The sequence below is a fragment of the Boleophthalmus pectinirostris genome, unplaced genomic scaffold, assembly GCF_026225935.1.
Source record: "Boleophthalmus pectinirostris isolate CB_2022bp ecotype Guang Dong unplaced genomic scaffold, ASM2622593v1 HiC_scaffold_6, whole genome shotgun sequence".
In the NCBI taxonomy this organism is placed as follows: Eukaryota; Metazoa; Chordata; class Actinopteri; order Gobiiformes; family Gobiidae; genus Boleophthalmus; species Boleophthalmus pectinirostris.
This window is the reverse complement of record NW_026571447.1, coordinates 38,188,855-38,208,943: the sequence shown is the minus strand read 5'-3', so window position 1 is coordinate 38,208,943 and position 20,089 is coordinate 38,188,855. Positions and strand designations below refer to the sequence as shown.

The window sequence follows — 20,089 nt, the reverse complement described above, 5'->3', positions numbered from 1 at the left end:
TGTGTTGGGACAAAGTCTAGACAGTGAACATGTTATAAACAAGGCCCAAATTAGTTTTAAACCAGATCTAAACCAGGTCTAAACCCGGTCTAAACCAGTACAATACCAGGACTAAAATTGTAGGTTTCTGCAAGGTTTTTTTTTGTGTTGGGACAACGTCTAGACAGTGAACATGTTACAAACAAGGCCCAAATCAGGTTTAAACCAGATCTAAACCGGGTCTAAACTGGGTCTAAACCAGGTCTAAACCAGGGTGAAATCAGGACAAAAACAGTTCTAAGCTATGTCTATATATCAGGTCTAAACCAGTCTAAACTTGGTCTAAAGAAGGCCTAAACAAAGTCTGGACCAGGTATAAACCAGGTCTAAACTAGGTCTAAACCAGGTCTAAACCAAATCTAAACTAGGTCTAAACCAGGAATAAAGCAGTTCTAAGCTATGTCTATTTATCAGGTCTAAGCCAGTGCTAATTTGGTCTAAATAAGGTCTAAACCAAGACTAAACCAGGATTAAACCAGGTTTAAACCAGGTCTAAACCAGGTCTAAGCTTGGTCTGAAACCCTCTCTGTAAGTTCTGAGTGTTGACCCGACAAGATGTTGCAAACCATTTCTAAACCTGGACTAAAACCAGGCCAAAACCAGATCTAAACTAGATCTAGATCTAAACCAGGTCTAAACAAGTTAAAGCAGTGCAAACCTGGTCTAAATAAAATTGAAACCAGGACTAAACCAGGTCTAAGACAGTTCTAAACCAGTTCTAAACCAGATCTAAACCAGGTCTAAGCCAGTTCTAAACCAGATCTAAACCAGTTCTAAACCAGGTGTAAACCAGATCTAAACCAGGTCTAAACCAGGTGTAAACCAGGTGTAAACCAGGTCTAAACCAGATCTAAACCAGGTGTAAACCAGGTGTAAAGCGTCTGTTGTGTTGCAGGTTCTTCGTGCTGGACCCAGACTCCGGGCAGCTGTGGTACTACCTCAGTGCCGCCAGCAGGGGGCAGCAGGCTCCTCGGGGGGCTCTGTCTGTGGAGGGGGCCCGGGTCTGCTCCAGTCCGGACCATCCCTTCATGTTCACGGTGCAGTCCAGCGCTGGAGACGTCTACAAACTCAGAGGTAAGAGCCAGAGCGACGGCCTCTTCACTTCAGTGGTGTTCAGATACTATTTTTTTGGAATCTGATCCAGTAGTGATACTTGGCCTTAGTGTACTCGCCGATTCCGATACCAATACCAGTCCGATACCATGTAGTGTGAAGAACTGGACTAAGGCTACTGAATTTTGTTACAATACAAGAGCAATAAATAAATCTACTAAAAGACAATTTCTAAAGAAAATCTATAGAATAAATTTGATTTTGAGAACTAACTGTCCAAGCTCAGATCGCCCCTAAAATCTTTGGTACGTTTGTCCAGCGTGAGTGTAGTTGACCTTTACTTTTGTTTTGTTTTTTCAGCGAGAGACGCCCAAGAGCAGGAAGTGTGGATGACACAACTACAACTGTGCTCCAGACACTCCGAGTGCACCAACCAGGTCTGTACCAGGACTAAACCAGGACTAAACCAGGTCTGTACCAGGACTAAACCAGGACTAAACCAGGTCTGTACCAGGACTAACCAGGACTAAACCAGGACTAACCAGGACTAAACCAGGACTAAACAGGACTGAACCAGGACTAACCAGGACTAAACCAGGACTAAACCAGGATTAAACCAGGACTAACCAGGACTAAACCAGGACTAAACCAGGTCTGTACCAGGACTAACCAGGACTGAACCAGGACTAAACCAGGATTAAACCAGGACTAAACCAGGACTACCAGGTCTGTACCAGGACTAAACCAGGACTAAAGACCAGGACTAAACCAGGACTAAACCAGGACCAGGACTGAACCAGGACTAAACCAGGAAAACCAGGACTAAACCAGGACTAAACCAGGACTACACCAGGACTAACCAGGACTAAACCAGGACTAAACCAGGACCAGGACTAAACCAGGACTAAACCAGGACTAAAGGACTAAACCAGGACTAAACCAGGTCTGTACTGAACCAGGACTGAACAGGACTAAACCAGGACTAAACAAACAGGACTAACCAGGACTAAAAGGACCAGGACTAAAGGACTAAACAGGACTAAACCAGGACTAAACCAGGACTAAACCAGGACTAAACCAGGACTAACCAGGACTACAACCAGGACTAAACCAGGATGAAACAGGACTAAACCAGGACTAAACCAGGACTAACCAGGACTAACCAGGACTAACCAGGACTAAACCAGGACCAGGACTAAACCAGGACTGAACCAGGACTAAACCAGGACTGAACCAGGACTAATCCAGGACTAAACCAGGACTAAACCAGGACTGAACCAAGACTACACCAGGACTAAACCAGGACTAAAGCAGGACTAAATTATTCTTTGACAATTCAAATTTTAAAGGGTCTAAAATGAAATCTTAGCAGGACACGTCAGATCTGTGTCATGTGGAGCACTGGTGGTTTTTGGGTCAAAATGTACAAATTGGAGCATTATAAAAATAGTCCAGAAGTGTGACCAGAACTAAACCAGGACTAAAACAAGGACAATCCCGCTCACAGTGAGAACGCCTGTTTTTCAAGGTGTCTTTTTGGCAAAAAAACTGTCAGATGCTATACAGAAGTGTCATAGGACTCAAGATTGGTCTTGGACTCATCTCAGACTCAAGCGCACTTGGTCTCAGTCTTGTCTCGGTCTCGATGGCGCTTGGTCTCGGTCTTGTCTCGGTCTTGATGGCGCTTGGTCTCGGTCTTGTCTCGGTCTTGATGGCACTTGGTCTCAGTCTTGGTCTTGTCTCGGTCTTGATCTTGAAGGCACTTGGTCTCGGTCTTGTCTCGGTCTTGATGGCACTTGGTCTCAGTCTTGTCTTGGTCTTGTCTTGTCTTGGTCTTGATGGCACTTGGTCTTGGTCTTGTCTTGGTCTTGTCTTGGTCAGTCTTGTCTCTTGGTCTTGTCTTGATGGTTGGCTTGTCTTGTCTCGTCTTGTCTCGGTCTTGTCTCTTGTTTTCTTGATGGTGTTCGGTCTTGGTCTTGTTTCGGTCTTGTCTCAGTCTTGAAGGCGCTTGGTTTCGGACTTGTCTCGGTCTTGAAGACACTCGCGCTCGGTCTTGTCTTGGTCTTGTCTTGATCTTGAAGGCGCTCGGTCTCGGTCTTGTCTCAGTCTTCTCTTGGTCTTGAAGACGGTCGATCTTGTCTCGGTCTTGAAGGCGCTCGGTCTCGTCTCAGTCTTGTCTCAGTCTTGTCTTGGTCTTGAAGGCGCTCGGTCTCGGTCTTGTCTTGGTCTTGTCTTGGTCTTGAAGGCGCTTGTCTCGTCTCGGTCTTGTCTTGGTCTTGTCTTGTCTTGAAGGCGCTCGGTCTCGGTCTTGTCTCGGTCTTGTCTTGGTCTTGAAGGCGCTCGGTCTCGGTCTTGTCTCGATCTTGTCTCGGTCTTGTCTTGGTCTTGAAGACGCTCGATCTTGTCTTGGTCTTGAAGGCGCTTGGTCTCGTCTCGGTCTTGTCTCAGCCTTATCTCGGTCTTGTCTCGGTCTTGATGGTGCTTGGTCTCGATCTTGTCTCGGTCTTGTCTCGGTCTTGTCTCGGTCTTGTCTCGGTCTTGTCTCGGTCTTGAAGGCGCTTGGTCTCGGTCTTGTCTCAGTCTTGTCTCAGTCTTGTCTTGGTCTTGTTTTGGTCTTGTCTCAGTCTCGAAGGTGCTTGGTTTCAGTCTTGTCTTGGTCTGGTTTCGGTCTTGATGGAGCTTGGTCTCGATCTTGTCTCGATCTTGTCTAGATCTTGTCTAGGTCTTGTCTTGGTCTCGGTCTTGGTCTTGTCTCGGTCTCGTCCTTTAAAAGTCTTGGTCTTATCTCGGTCTCTGGACCCCGTGTTCTCGGACTGGTCTTGGTCTCGATTAGTGCACTCTTGACCTCCACACTACTATATAGGTTTACATTTAATGCCTTATAGTGGAACATTTCCGGCAGGCATTAACAGACTAAAGTGGGACAAGAGGAGATGTTTTTTTGTGAGTTTTGTCGATGTAAAAGCCGGAAACGTGATAATCCAGTTTCTGAGTAACACAAGTCCAAGTCCATACTGCAGCTCCATAGGATTAAAACAAACACTAATCTGAGACGGAAATATGGACGACAGGAGCAGACAGGAGCAGACAGGAGCAGACAGGAGCAGACAGGAGCAGACAGGGGCAGGGTGAACATAAGGAGCAGAGCGAGCTGTGAATTCTATTTTAAAGTTCATTATTTGTTTCGGGGAGCGTGGCAGGTGCGGCCTTTACAGCGGAACCTGAAGGCAAACAGGAAATGAAGCGAGACTCAGATATGAAAAAAAAAAAAAAAACATGAACAAAAAACATCTGTCCCTGTCCACAGAGCGTCCCTGTCCACAGAGTGTCCCTGTCCACAGAGCGTCCCTGTCCTGTCCACAGAGTGTCCCTGTCCACAGAGCGTCCCTGTCCACCGAGTGTCCCTGTCCCTGTCCACACTGCGCCCTGTCCCTGTCCACAGAGTGTCCCTGTCCACAGAGTGTCCCTGTCCACAGAGCGTCCCTGTCCCTGTCCACAGAGCGTCCCTGTCCACAGAGTGTCCCTGTCCACAGAGTGTCCCTGTCCACAGAGTGTCCCTGTCACAGAGCGTCCCTGTCCACAGAGTGTCCTGTCCCTGTCCACAGAGCGTCCCTGTCCCTGTCCACAGAGCGTCCCTGTCCCTGTCCACAGAGTGTCCCTGTCCACAGAGCGTCCCTGTCCACAGAGTATCCCTGTCCACAGAGTGTCCCTGTCCACAGAGTCTCCGTCCCTGTCCACAGAGCGTCCCTGTCCCTGTCCACAGAGTGTCCCTGTCCACAGAGCGTCCCTGTCCACAGAGTGTCCCTGTCCCTGTCCACAGAGCGTCCCTGTCCACAGAGTGTCCCTGTCCCTGTCCAGAGCGTCCCTGTCCTGTCCACAGAGTGTCCCTGTCCACAGAGCGTCCCTGTCCGCAGAGTGTCCCTGTCCACAGAGCGTCCCTGTCCACAGAGCATGTCCTGTCCCTGTCCACAGAGCGTCCCTGTCCACCGAGTGTCCCTGTCCCTGTCCACACTGCGCCCTGTCCCTGTCCACAGAGCGTCCCTGTCCACAGAGTGTCCCTGTCCCTGTCCACACTGCACCCTGTCCCTGTCCACAGAGTGTCCCTGTCCACAGAGCATCCCTGTCCCTGTCCACACTGCACCCTGTCCCTGTCCACAGAGTGTCCCTGTCCACAGAGCATCCCTGTCCCTGTCCACACTGCACCCTGTCCCTGTCCACAGAGCGTCCCTGTCCCTGTCCACAGAGCGTCCCTGTCCACCGAGTGTCCCTGTCCCTGTCCACACTGCGCCCTGTCCCTGTCCACAGAGCGTCCCTGTCCACAGAGTGTCCCTGTCCCTGTCCACAGAGCGTCCCTGTCCACAGAGCGCCCTGTCCCTGTCCACAGAGTGTCCCTGTCCACAGAGCGTCCCTGTCCACAGTGCGCCCTGTCCACAGAGCATCCCTGTCCCTGTCCACACTGCACCCTGTCCCTGTCCACAGAGCGTCCCTGTCCCTGTCCACAGAGTGTCCCTGTCCACAGAGCGTCCCTGTCCACAGAGTGTCCCTGTCCACAGAGCGTCCCTGTCCACAGAGCGTCCCTGTCCACAGAGCGTCCCTGTCCCTGTCCACAGAGTCCCTGTCCCTGTCCACAGAGTGTCCCTGTCCACAGAGCTTGTCCACAGAGCGTCCACGTCCCTGCCACAGAGTGTCCCTGTCCCTGTCCACAGTGTCCCTGTCCACAGAGCGTCCCTGTCACATTAAACCTGGACCACTCAATCTTGCAAAATCATTTATTTTAAAGTTTCTTTATTACGAGAAACTGATTCTTTTGACGTTTAAGTCGTGTTTTAAGCTGAGCTGTTTTGAGAGAAGAACTCTGTGTGTTAAACATGTGTGATTGAAAAAAACACAACGTCAGGTCTGTCTGTGATGAGGAAACACCATTATAACATCAAAAAATAGTGTAATATGGCCCCTTTAAACCCGGGACTAAACCGGAAGTAAACCCGGACTAATCGAGGACTAGAACAGGACCACATGAGTTCCACGTTGAGAGTAAAATGTGCAAACTGTACAATCAAATAACGCCAAGTGTGAGTCTATTCTATGGGAACTAAAGCATAGCAAAACTGGACTAAACCAGAACTAAACCAGGACTAAACCAGGACTAAACCAGGTCTGAACCAAGAGTGAAGATATGACAGGAGAGAGGAGAAGGCTTTGTGTTCACAGACTGGAGCAGATCTGGAAGTGTCTTTTAATAACTGCTGCAGATGAGTCACCCTCCCCAGAGAGAAACAGACAAGAACCAGGACTGAACCAGGACTGAACCAAAACTGAATCGGGACTGAACCAGGACTGAACCGGGACTGAACCAGGACTGAACCAAAACTGAATCGGGACTGAACCAGGACTGAACCAGAACTGAACCAGGATTGAGCCAGGACTGAACCGGGACTGAACCAGGACTGAACCAGGACTAAACCGGGACTGAACCGGGACTGAACCAGGACTGAACCGGGACTAAACCGGGACTGAACCAGGACTGAACCGGGACTGAACCAGGACTGAACCAGGACTGAACCAGGACTGAAACCAGGAAAACCGGGACTGAACCAGGACTGAACCAGGACTGAACTAGGACTGAACCAGGACTGAACCAGAACTGAACCAAGACTCAACTAGGACTGGACCAGAACTGAGCCAGGACTGAACCGGGACTGAACCAGGACTGAGCCAGGACTGAACCAGCACTAAACCAGAACTGAACCGGGACTGAACTAGGACTGAACCAGGACTGAACCAGGACTGAACCGGGACTGGACCGGGACTGAACCTGGACTGGACCGGGACTGGACCTGGACTGGACCGGGACTGGACCGGGACTGAACCGGAACTGAACCAGGACTGAACCAAGACTGAACCAAGACTGAGCCGGGACTGAGCCAGGCCTGAAACAGGACTAAACCAGGACTAGATCAGGTCTAGATCAGGACTACACCAGGACTTAACCAGGACTAAATGACGATCAAACCAGGACTAAATCTGAACTAAACTAGAACTAAATCAGGACTAGACCAGGACTGAACCAGGACTAAATCAGGACTGAACCAGAACTAGAACAGAATTAAACCAGGACTAAACCAGGACTGAATCATTTCCTGGTCTTTCAGACAGTGACTTGCTTCTTTGTTCCATCATCGTTTTTTAATCCAGCTGTGATAAAAATACAGATATCGATTGTTCCAGTAAATGTTTCATAAGAGCAGACGATGCTCAGACTGAACTCCAGACAAATGTGATCACTGCCTGACTCTGAGACCTGCTCCAGACCTGGTCCAGACCTGGTTTAGTCCTGATTTAGTCCTGGTTTAGTCCTGGTTTAGTCCTGGTTCAGCCCTGGTTTTTAGTCCTGGTTTAGTCCTGGTTTAGACCTGGTTTTTAGTCCTGGTTTAGTCCTGGTTTAGATCTGGTTTTTAATCCTGGTTTAGTCCTGGGTTAGTCCTGGTTTTTAGTCCTGGTGTAGTCCTGGGTTAGTCCTGGTTTAGATCTGATTTAGTCCTGATTCAGCCGTGGTTTAATCCATCTGAGGGGGCATCTGACACACAGACTGAACCATGTCTAAACCAGGACTAAACCAGGACTAAACCAGGTCTAAACCAGGATTAGACCAGGACTAAACCAGGACTGAACCAGAACTGAACCAAGACTCCCCTCTCTGTGTGTCAGTGACATTTATCTTGCAAATCAAATGTGAAAATGTCTCTGAAAAATAAACGTTCTCTGTTTGTGTTCAGGTTTTGAGTCCAGTAGAACCACAGAAAACCCCCCAGACGTCGCTGGAGCCTCAGCCCAGACGAGGGCCTCTCTCTGGGGACGAGGTGCGGGCTCAGGGGAGGGGGGGGGGCTCAGTGTTTGAGGACAGTGCAGGTTATGAGACTGAACTAAATCAAGACTAAACCAGGACTAACCCAGGACTGAACCAGGACTACACCTGGGCCAAACCAGTGCTGAACCTAAGACTACACCTGGACTTTATTCACCTTTTTCCGCCTACTCGCATCTGCAAATGCTTCTAAACTGTGTTTGTTTGTTTGTTTGTTTTTTGCGGTGGCAGTTCTGGTTAAATTGTGTAAATATAAACATAACATAAAGTCAGTTCATTTGTGTAAAATGTAAAATTTGCTCTGATTCTCCAAGAGGTTTTAAAACGTCTTCATAATCCAGACTGAATTTTTTTGCTGTGAGGATCGGCCTCATACAAAATAATACAAACTGGAATGATGTGAATAAAGCAGGATGCATCAAAAACTCTCTGGACTGGTAAATACTGTTCAGTGTGTGATGTTGCTGCCCTCTGGTGGACAAAACACAAACTGCAGTTTATATTCAATGATATCCTTCCATTTTTATGTTTTCTTCTCTAGTTTTCAGACATTTTACTTTTACTCTTATAAATACTTCAGTGTAACAGTACTTTTACTTCAATCCAATCCACTTTATTTACAGAGGAAAACACAACTCACATGGTGCTAAAAGCCAGAGACCGAAAGTTGGTCTTAAACCAGGTCTGAACCAGGACTAAACCAGGATTGAACCACGTCTAAACCAGGACTAAACCAGGATTGAACCATGTCTAAACCAGGACTAAACCAGCTCTAAACTAAGTCTAAACCAAAGCTACACCAGAGTTAAACCAGGACTAAACCAAGTCTAAGCCACGTCTTAACCAGGTCTAAACCAGGTCTAAACCAGGACTACACCAGGACTAACCTAAGACTAAATCAGAACTAAACCAGTACAAAACCAAGACTGAACCAGGTCTAAACCTGGACTAAACCAGGACTTAACTGTAACCAGATGTGATAATTTGCAATTTTTTTTCTCCAATTTTTGTTTTTTTCCTGAATAAATGTCCCTGTGTGTCGAGTTTATGTAATATTTATTTTAGTACTTTTTATGATTTTTATTGACTTGTTTATTTATTTTATGCTTTATTTATATTTTATATTTTGTCTACTCTGTGTGTACTCTGTTTTGTTTTTTTTTTTTTTTATTTATATATATTTTGTTGTTTGTGTGACAGGACCTGCTGCTCTTTAAAAGCCCGTCGTCTCTGAGCTGCCTGGGCCGATGTCTCAGTCTGTTCCACCAAAACCTCCACCGAACCCCCAACCAGCTCCAGAGCCCCGGTCTGGAACCCGACTCTCCCCTGGACCGAGCGCCGTCCCTGGGTCAGCCGAGGCCCAGCATCCCCCTCAACCACGTGGAGCCTGGAGGTCTGGTCCAGGCCAATCACAGCCCAGCGCCGGGAAACAAACCGGGAGGCGGACTCAGCTACCACCAAACACAAGCACGCACAAGAGCCGGTACAAGGACTGAACTGGGACTGGACCAGGACTAAAACAGGACTAAACGAGGACTAAACAAGGCCTAACCCACGACTGAAACAGGACTGAACCAGGACTGAACCAGGACTTAACCAGGATGGAACCAGGACTGAACCAGGACTAAAACTTGACTGAACAAGGATGAAAACAGGACTAAAACAGGACTGAATCAAGACTGAACCAGGACTGAACTAGGACTGAACTAGGACTGAACCAGGACTGAACTAGGACTAAAACGGGACTAAACCAGGATTGAACCAAGACTGAATCAGGTCTAAACCCCCGACGGGGGCCGTTGCAGTGCTTTTGGCCCTGTCGACCTCCAGTAGTTCACCTACTCTTGTCTCAAACTCTTTTCTCTTCTTCTTCTTCTTCCTGCAGATAGTCCGGGCTGCTCTCGACCTCCTTCTGAAAAGCACCAGAGAAACAGCACAGCGCCCCGTGTGTCCAACTCCAGAACCAGCAGAGCACCAGCACAAAGCACAGAGGTAAGCTGAAATAAACCACCCATGTAACGGTGATTACATGATATTTTATTCCACTTGTCATTACATTTATTGGACTAATATATTTTGGTTGAGTTGGTTGAGCCGAGAGCACGTTACCAGTTCATGAGAGACGGGCATGAGGTGGGTCATTGAATTTAGCTCTGTCGGTAAAAATCGTGCATCTCTGTTTAATTGCTCATTGTATGATCACAGCCTAATTGTACAACTTATTTATGTCATCAAGAACATTTATGAACTAATATTTTGTACAATGTATGAGTTATTACACAGTTAAGAACTTTCGCACATGTCGAGACAGAAGCTAAATTCAGTGACCCACCTCGTGCACATCTCTCATGAACTTATCACCACCGGTCACCACAAGAGGGAGCTACTCAACCAAAATATATCAGTCCAATAAATGTAATGTAAATGAAATATCACATAATCACCGTTACACCCGCTCCAGCTCATCTGGGCCCGACCTGAACCGGAGTCTGGGATTGGACCGCTTTTCCCCAGTTTGTGTGGGTGGGGAAACAGCTGTACGCATCCCCACGCCTAACAACAAACCGAGATGACCAAAAAAAACAAAAAAAAAAACGGTAGCAGCAAAGTGTGTGTTTTCTTCCGGTCGGTGTAAATATGTTGGTGTCCCTGTCCCTTTTCCATGTAAACCTTAATTCGGAATTATTATTTCCATGTAAACTCGAAGAAGAATATTTTAATTCCAAACTATTTAATTCAGGATAATTAATTCAGAATTTAAAAAAACATCATGTAAACGTGGCCAGTCGTGTGTGTCTTTAGTTCAGGTTTTGAGCGGTGTTCGGGTCAAGTTTTTACGGTTGAAGAGTCATTTTTTACAGTGTTGTTTTGGTCACATGTCGTTTCCTTTTATGGGCGTAAAGTGGGCGTGGCTTATCGCTCTGTTAATCCGTCCATTCACAGTCACAGCAGAAGCAGCTCGAGCTCTACTTCTCTTCTTTTCTTTCAGTTCATCTCCCTCTCTCATCCTTGTCTTTCTTAAACTCCTCTCTTTTTTCTCTCTCTTTCCTTTGCATCTTCTTTTCTCTCTCTTATCCCCTTCTTTTCTGCCCTCACCTCTCTATCCCTCCTTTCTCTTTCTCTTCTTTTCCTCTCTACTTTATCCCACCTTTTCGCCACACTCCTCTCTTCCTTATCTCATTCCCTCCTTTTTTTCTAAGCTCTTCCAGTCTCTCATCCCTCCCTCTCGCTCTTTCAGTCTCTCTCTCATCACTCTCCTACTCCTCTTTCTCTTTCCTTCTTCTTACTTTCTCTCTTAATCCCACTATTAACTCTCTCTCTCTTTCTCTCCGCTCTCCCCTCTTTTCTCTCTCGCTCTTTCCGCCTCGTTTAACCCCTATCCTCTATCTCCTCCTCTTTTCCCCTCTCTGTATCCCTCCCTCTATACATCGAATATCTTTGTGGCTTTGCTTTCTCTCTTTCACTCCTGGTTTGATCCCGGTTTAGTCCCATTTATTCCTCTTTTTAGACCAGTTTTAGTCCAGTATTAGTCCAGTTTTAGTCCTGGTTTGGTCCCGGTTCGGTTCTGCTATTGATGAATTCTCTTGGGAACAGAACCGTCGCGTCAAAAAGAGACCGAACCGTGAGTTGGACGCCCAGATGTGAAGACGTGTCCCGCTTTTATTCTCGTTAGTGGGTCAAAGCTGAAGTCGGATTAAAGATGTTTACTACAAACCGATCTTACGCTTAAAATATCTTTAAATATTGTGAGATTTAAAAACTGAAATCAGGTCGTGTTTTTGGGGGAGTTCAGTTGGGTTTTTTGACTTGTTTTGAGCGGTTCTCCTGATCTTTCTGAGCGGAGTTGTGTTTGTTTTGCTTCAGGGAGCAGACGTGAGCGATGAGGCCACAGACACGGAGGACAACGAGGAAGAGGAGCTGGGAGTTTTGGACGAACAGAGGAGCATCATCATCCACCTTCTGTCTCAGCTCAAACTGGGCATGGACCTGACCAGGGTAAGAAACAAAAAAGAAAAAAAAAGAGAATATTTGTCACACGTACGGACAAAATATGAGCAAGTGAAGTTTCTTTTTCAGGAGCAAAGACCAGAGGACACCGCAGATTTTTCTGATCTGGACAAGATTTTGAAATTTAAATCCGGTGAAATAAGGTTAAATCCGTGTGACATTCGTTCATTTGTTTTTCAAAATAAAACCAAAAATAAAAAAAACGAAAAAACAACTATTTTCTTCATTATTTGTCTCCAAAACCAAAACAAGCCAAAACAAAAAAATGATTTGTTTTTTTCAGCGAACTGAACCGGGACTAAACCGTTTTCAGTCCCGGTCTCAGTCCTGGTCTCAGTCCTGGTCCTGTTCCTGGTCTGGTCCCGGTCTGATCCTGGTCTGGTCCCGGTCTCAGTCCTGGTCTCAGTTCCAGTCTGGTCCCAGTCTCGTCCCGGTCTCAGTCTTGGTCTCAGTCCCGGTCTCAATCACGGTCTGGTCCTGGTCTGGTCCCGGCCTCAGTGCCGGTCTCAGTCCTGGTCCTGTTCCTGGTCTCAGTCCCGGTCTGTTCCGGGTCTCAGTCCTGGTCTCGGTCCCAGTCACGGTCTCAGTCCCAGTCTGGTCCTGGGCTCAGTCATGGTCTGGTCCCGGTCTCAGTCCTGGTCTCAGTCTCGTTCTGGTCCCGGCCTCAGTCCTGGTCCTGGTCCCGTTCTCAGTCCCGGTCTCAATCACGGTCTGGTCCTGGTCTCAGTTCCAGTCTCAGTCCGGGTCTTAGTCCTGGTCTCAGTCCCAGTTTCAATCATGGTCTGGTTCAGGTCTCAGTCCCGGTCTCGGTCCATTATCCGTTTTTTCCATTTTTCATTTAAACTCAAAATCGAAAACTGCAAAAATGAATCATTATCTGTTTTTACATTTTTGTTTTAGAGACAAATAATGAAGAAAATTGTTGTTTTTTTCATTTTCTTTCTTCTTTCTGGTTTTATACTGAAAAACAAATGAACGAATGATACACGGATCAGGTTGTTCATCTTGTTCTCAGATTTATGATTTACTTACTAATCCTGAGAATGTTTAATTCTAGTCTAGAGGTCGTTTATTTTAAAAGAACTTGTCAAGTGAAATGATCTTGCTGCATGGACAGATCACTTCACTACTTCTAAGTCATTTTCTGATAGATTTAAATGTTTATATCTTAAATTTTGGCCAGGCTCTTGTCTTGTCAGTTGATTAATCGATGCACAAAGTTTGTCTTTAGTCGACCAATCATTTCTTTTGTAAACTACACTCCTCGATTATTTGTAAATTGTGTCCCTCCCGTCCTGCAGGTGGTGCTCCCGACCTTCATCCTGGAGAAGCGCTCTCTGCTGGAGATGTACGCCAACTTTCTGTCTCACCCGGACATGTTCCTGAGCATCACGTTGGGCAGCAGTCCCGAGGAGCGGATGGTGCGTGTCCTGGAGTATTACCTCACCTCCTTCCACGAGGGACGGAAAGGCGCCGTCGCCAAAAAACCCTACAACCCCATCCAGGGCGAGACCTTCCACTGCTCCTGGAGCGTGCCCCGAGACCGAGTCCGGCCCCTGCGCCAGCCCCCCGCCCCGGGACAGAACGCGGGGGGCACAGGCTCCGCCCACAACGCCAGGGGGAGTGGCCGGGCGGAGGATTGTTACCGTCTGCGCTTTGTGGCCGAACAGGTATTATTTCTGTTTAACTGTTATCTGTTTGACTTTTAGTTTTGACTTTTTTTATCTTTTAGTTTTGGCTTTTTAGGGCTTGTTTACACGAGAACACTTGTGGGTAAAAATGATTAACATGTATTAAAATAGTGAATAGTTTCATCGACTCAAGATATTTTTTTATGATTTTTGTCCAAGTCCAAATTTAAATTTGATTTCAGCGTGTGGGGGATCGGTACAACATCTGAAGTGATGCGGTCGCTGTATCAGACCGTTGTGGTGAAGAGGGGGCTGAGGTGAAAGGCAAAGCTCTTGATTTACCATCAGTCTATGTTCCTCCTCTCACCTATGGTCATGAGCTCTGGGTAGTGACCGAAAGGACGAGATCATGGATACAAGCGCTCGAAATGAGTTTCCTCCGCAGGGTGTCTGGGCTCTTAGAGATAGGGTGAGCAGCTCAGTCACACGGGAGGAGCTCGGAGTAGAGCCGCTGCTCCTCCACGTTGAGAGGAGCCAGTTGAGGTGGCTCGGGCATCTGTTCCAGATGCCTCCTGGGTGCCTCCCTCGGGAGGTGTTCCGGGCATGTCCCACTGGGAGGAAGCCCCGGGGCAGACCTAGGACACGCTGGAGGGACTATGTCTCTCGGCTGGCCTGGGAACACCTTGGGATCCCCCCGTAAGAGCTGGAGGAAGTGTGTGTGGAGAGGGAAGTCTGGGAGTCCCTTCTCAGACTGCTGCCCCCGGGACTCGACCCTGGATAAATGGAAGAAAATGGAATGGAATGTTTGTGAGTTCACGTGAGAATCCGTCTGATCAGGCTCCCACTGTCACGATGTGGTTTGGGCAGAGCTGAATAAAAACATGGAGATGTATTTCAGCAAATGTTGGTGAAAACACTGACTAGTGGACGGAACCTGGATTTAACCAAAAGGGAAATTACTTGACTTGTTCTGCTGGTGTCGTCCGAACATTCCGCCTTTTCCCGATTGTGAGGCTGTGCTGCACAAAAAACAATCAACCAGAGCATGAACTTTAACCCAGTCATGGTTTTCTGCTTTGTTTGAACTGCTTCTCTCTGCTAACGCCTGCAAATATGGGAGGGAACAAGAACAGTGGGTGGATACAAGAACTACAAATCTTCTTCAGGTCACAAACAGAAAGCTGCAAAGATTAAAAGTCACTACAGATGCATGAATAAAAAGCATCTCCAGATTAAAACTGTGTCCCGTGTGTTCTCAGGTCTCGCACCACCCTCCTGTGTCGGGGTTTTACTGCGAGTGTCCGGAGAAGCGCATGTGTGTGAACGCGCACGTCTGGACCAAGAGCAAGTTCATGGGCGTGTCTGTGGGCGTGTCCATGGTCGGAGAGGGTAAGGAGGCAGAGCTACCATCTATGGACTTTTAGAGAATAATTGTTTTTACACTATGAGATCATAAACCAGGAGTCTACAACCTTTTTCCTTTGGTGAATCTACCTTTACAAAATGAAAATGTCAGAGAGCTTCTCATTTTAGTTTTGGTCACAAGAAACTGAGTAAAAGTTAAAGCCCTTAGTTTGATACCTATAAAACATTTACACAGTTATTATCCATTTATTAGTGCACAAAGACAGGCATCAAAATTATACTTACATTATAATTACAATGATAATAAGCATTTAATTAGTTCAAATTTGAGTTCTTTACTACAATACAATACACAGTGTTGGGAAGGTGACTTTTAAAATGTATTCCCCTACAGATTACAGATTACACATACACCAAAATGTAGTTTGTAACGTAATCCATTAAGTTACTTAAGGTGAGTAATGTAATCTGAATACTTTGGATTACTTGATATTGTCATGCTTTTTAAAAATACATGAATGTAGCGACCACATCCTGAAAATTCTTGTTTGTTCTCTTCAAATTGTCTGTCGAGCCCAAGTCTCCATGAACAGACTTTTGTTTACTGTAGAGACGAAAAGATGAGGATCTTAACATAAGATGTTTTGTTTTATCTGCAAAAAAAAAATTAAAAGCCCAGTCTTTACTTAAACATATTAAAATATTATTGATAGAGAAATTATTTTTATATGAGATCACTGCTGCCTGAAATTATGTCCACCCTACTGTTAAGTATCATACTTTTTAAACCTGGTTTAGTCATGGTTTAGACCTGGTTTTAGTCCTGGTTTTAGTCCTGGTTTAGAGCGACCAACGCTTTCAACTAACCCGCCCACAACTCCGACCTCTAAAAACTATTTGAAAATATTGTACCCGACCCGCTGCCTGAGCTGCATTTATAAAAAGTAGAACATGCTCTTGATTAACATCATCGAAATAAAGTGAGTGAAATGATGTAAAATAAAGAGCTGCACTAAACACACACAGAACACACTCACCATCATTATCACCAACATCCCTCTGTCACAGAAAGAACATAAATGCGTCAGAACTGCATTAAACACATTATAATGTCAAACGGGCTGATGTGGCTCTAGAGTCGTTATGGTTTATATGTTGTAAAGTTGAGTTTATTTATGCAGATTAGTCACAGTAATGATGCATGCCAGGTAAAGTAAATCTGGTTTTAAATGAAAATGTATTAGCTGTGTTTCTTTTTTTGTGGGATGTGCAATTTATATGTTAGAAATGTACATTTGCAAAGATGACTTGGTTTGTTGGTGTATGTTAGGGTGGCCAAACGTCCGTTTTTCCCTGGACATGTCAATTTTTTGCGTCCTGTCCTGGGCGACCGTTTTTTGTTTTTTTTTAAGTGATGAAAATGTCCGGGTTTTCATTTCCTTTCATTGGGGCCATTAAATTGAGCATCTCTCGTAGCTCTCTGTAACTCAGAAGGAGCGAGCAGACGCAAACAGTCGGTCAGTGTGCAACATGCCGAAGCACAAATGCACAATAAACAATGACTTGTTCAAGAAATTCCCCGTTTTCCCTTCTGGTCAGGACAAATGGGAGGCCATGTGCACAGGTTGCGAGGTGAGAGTAGCTCAATGTTGACGCCCCACCCCCCAACCCCTGGTAAGGTGTCGGGGTTTTCACAAAAGGAAATATGGTCACCCTATTTTATGTTGGGTATAAGTGACTCTCCTCTTGATTTTGCTTTTCCAGTGTGGCTCTTGTGAAAAAAATAATGAATATCATTGGCTTAGAATGTTTCGTGGTCTGACATTAAACACATCCATGTAGTATTTATTCATCACAGGTGTTTCTATCGCACAAAAATACAAAAATAGATTAGATACTGTAGTTTTAAAACATTTTAGACAAATCAATGACATTTCCGTGGAGACAAGCAGTTGGCAGACCATCTACCAGAAAAGTTAAAAATTCTGACCTGCCTCCAGCTCAGATTGAAGCCTTTAAGCAGCTCTTTCTTTCTCGTGTCGATATAAAGTGTAGATGAGTGTGAGCAGAGCAGATAGTGGGACGTGTGCCTTGTGTCCCATTTTACATATTAAATCCATATGGGAGAGTTTATAGGTCAGTGAATACACAACAGCTGTGCTCCGGGTCAGCCCCTCCCCTTTGCTGCTATGGACATTATCCACACACTATGGAACATTCTGGGCTCCATGGAGATAAGCAGGTGACAGACCTTCCACCCGACAAGTACAGTGCACCTTTGATAACCCTTTAGGCGTCAGAGGTTTTGACATTTGACGTTCGATTTTGACGTCTTAGTCCTGGTTTAGTCCTGGTGTTGTGCTGGTAAAGTCCTGGTTTAATCCTGGTTTAGACCTGGTTTAGTCCTATTTTCATCCTGATTTAGTCCTGATTTAGGCCTGGTTCAGTCCTGGTTTAGTCCTGGTTTAGACCTGATTTAGACCTGGTTTAGTCCAGGTTTAGTCCTATTTTCATCCTGGTTTAGTTCTGGTTTAGACCTGGTTTAGTAATAAATCTTTATTTATGAAGCACTTTTAAAAACAAGGTTTACAAAGTGCTGGACAAGCCACAAAGAACAAAACAAAAAGCATAAAAATAGCAAACAGAAGGCACAAAAACAGACAATGATGCAAACAATGTATTATAATTAATAAATAAAAATAAATTGAATAAAAGAAATAAAGAAACGAAGGTGGAAATTAGCAAAATGCTAAAAATCAATGCTAAAGCCAAATAAAAAAAAAAAAACAAAAATCAATCTAAAGCCAGCTAAAGGAAAGTAAGTCTTTAGAAGTGATTTAAAAGATGATACTGATGGTACGAGTCTTTTCTCCTCAGGCAGGTCGTTCCAAAGCCGAGGCCCCGGACTGAAAAGACTTGATCAGTCTGCAGTCTGGAGTCTGGACTTTGGAACAGACACAGGGACCTGGCTGAGGATCTAAGGCTGTGAGAGGCTCGTATGGGGTTAAAAGTTCTGAAATGTAACTTCACAAAATGGCAGACATGCATACTATAAAAAGTTACATAGAGTGTCATTTTGTACACTGTTTATTGATTGTGCAGATTGTAAATTTAACAGTAAACTTCACACTGATTGATTTAGACCTGCTTTACCTTGTCTCTATGCTCTGTCTGACTGTGTGCTGTTCCCCTCCCGTGCTGTAGGGGTGCTGTACCTGCTGGAGCACGGGGAGCAGTATGTCTTCACGTTGCCCTGTGCGTACGCCCGCTCCATCCTCACCGTGCCCTGGGTGGAGCTCGGGGGCAAAGTGTCCATCAGCTGTGCCCAGACTGGGTACTCCTCCTCGGTCACGTTCCACACCAAACCTTTCTACGGAGGCAAAGTCCACAGGTGAGACTAAGACCGGAATGTAGTCTGCAGCAAAATCCACTTCTTTGTACTTTCTACCATCTTATAACATTGTTCCTTAATCAAAAACTTGCCTGAAGAGGTTTTAGATGTCATACATGCATGTTTGAGCGCTCTATTTGAACTCGCCTTACACTTAACTACATCAAGACACTGTTGGGCAAGTTACTTTAAAACTGTAATGCATTATTTATGACTTGTTACTGACATTTCAAAGTAATTTGTTACATTACAATATTACTGCATTTAAAATGTAAAACATTACATTACTATTGCATTACATTCAAGTTACTTTCACCAAAATAACTGCGAAGATGCTGAACTTTTGCGCCGTATATGGACTGAACCAGGACTAAATCAGTACTAAACCAAAACTGAACTAGAACTAAACCAGGACTAACCAGGACTAATCTTGGATTAGAACGTGGAATCTAGGACCTCCTCTGAGAGAACCCCGAGTCCGTGGAACAGTGTGTCTGCAAAGTGCGATCGGGCGTCAGCTGCGGTTCGCCCCGTGGTGCGAGGAGTTCTACGTCGGTCCTTTCGTCCGCGGTCACCTCACAGTCTACGTGGGCGTGTCTCTCCGGCATTTCACCACTGCTGATATCGCGGTGATTTTAGCGAATTTGCATGAAGAAAAATGAAAAACCCACCACTTCAACCCAGGATAAAAATGCATTGTGACGCACTTTACTCACATTTGTACACAGTAAAATATTTAAGTTTTTTTCCCTGTAATGCCTTAAATTACTGCATTACAGCAAAAAGCAATGTATTACAGTAATTTGTCACTTTTATAATGTGTTACTCCCAACACTGCATCAAGCCTACGTCATCCATGCTCCCACATGACAATTCTTCATAAATATACAAAAACAGGACACAAAACTATACATTCCACAAACCTGCAGTATTTTCATGTATTTTTTATGAACTGCATAAAGATTATAACGTGATATCGCTCTGAAGGGGGAGTGACTTAGAGCAAAGTTGGGCTTGGTTTTGTCATTTGACTATTAAATGAAGGAAATGCATGTTTCTAATTAACTTAAATTATTGTTCCAAAAAGTATATTATTATCACAACAATGTTATTATGACAAAACTAAATTTATTAATTTATTCTTATTTACAAAAACACTGGACATGATGGACAAGTAGTTTCGATGCTGAAATCCAGTGGGTTTAAACCTAATATGCCTCTCTCTGATCTTACTGGTCACTACCTAAAGCCCTGCACCTGCACCTGTCATGAGTCAGTGCTAGTGCAGCCTCTGCAGCTCAGGGAGGGAATTCTGGAGGTTCTGAGCTTCACATGAGGCCTGAACATAAACTGAGAATGAAACAAACCAAAACAAAAAAACTGATAACGATTCGTTTTTTCAGTTTTCGATTTTTGTGTTTAAATGAATAATGGGAAAAAAAAGATAACCATCGTTTCCCGTTTACGTGACTTAAACTGCGATGCCAAACTTTTGCACTGCATAGGGACTGAACCAGGACTGAACCAGGTCCGAGACCAGACCGGAACCAGACGAGGACTGAGTCTGGGACCAGACCTGGACCAGGGCCAGGACAGAGACCGGGACCAGACTGAAAACGGTTTAGTCCTGGTTCAGTCCAGTGTCGCAGTTTAAGTCACAGAAATGGGAAACGATCATTATCTGTTTTTTTTTTTTCATTTTGGTTTTGGAGACAAATAATGAAGGAAATTGTTGTT

General features: G+C 45.3%; 1 protein-coding gene across 1 annotated transcript in view; it reads left to right on the top strand.

The window, feature by feature from the left end:
- Positions 1-20,089, top strand: part of LOC110168211 (oxysterol-binding protein-related protein 10-like) — a 38,016-nt gene that overhangs the window by 8,884 nt on the left and 9,043 nt on the right. Inside the window, exons 2-13 of the mRNA XM_055163921.1 lie at positions 935-1,113; positions 1,453-1,529; positions 4,744-5,118; positions 5,313-5,509; positions 5,572-5,797; positions 7,869-7,952; positions 9,158-9,440; positions 9,843-9,949; positions 11,822-11,953; positions 13,267-13,635; positions 14,856-14,985; positions 18,166-18,352. Coding sequence (XP_055019896.1) covers positions 935-1,113; positions 1,453-1,529; positions 4,744-5,118; positions 5,313-5,509; positions 5,572-5,797; positions 7,869-7,952; positions 9,158-9,440; positions 9,843-9,949; positions 11,822-11,953; positions 13,267-13,635; positions 14,856-14,985; positions 18,166-18,352 — 2,346 coding nt within the window. The remainder of the gene's footprint in view (positions 1-934; positions 1,114-1,452; positions 1,530-4,743; positions 5,119-5,312; positions 5,510-5,571; positions 5,798-7,868; positions 7,953-9,157; positions 9,441-9,842; positions 9,950-11,821; positions 11,954-13,266; positions 13,636-14,855; positions 14,986-18,165; positions 18,353-20,089) is intronic.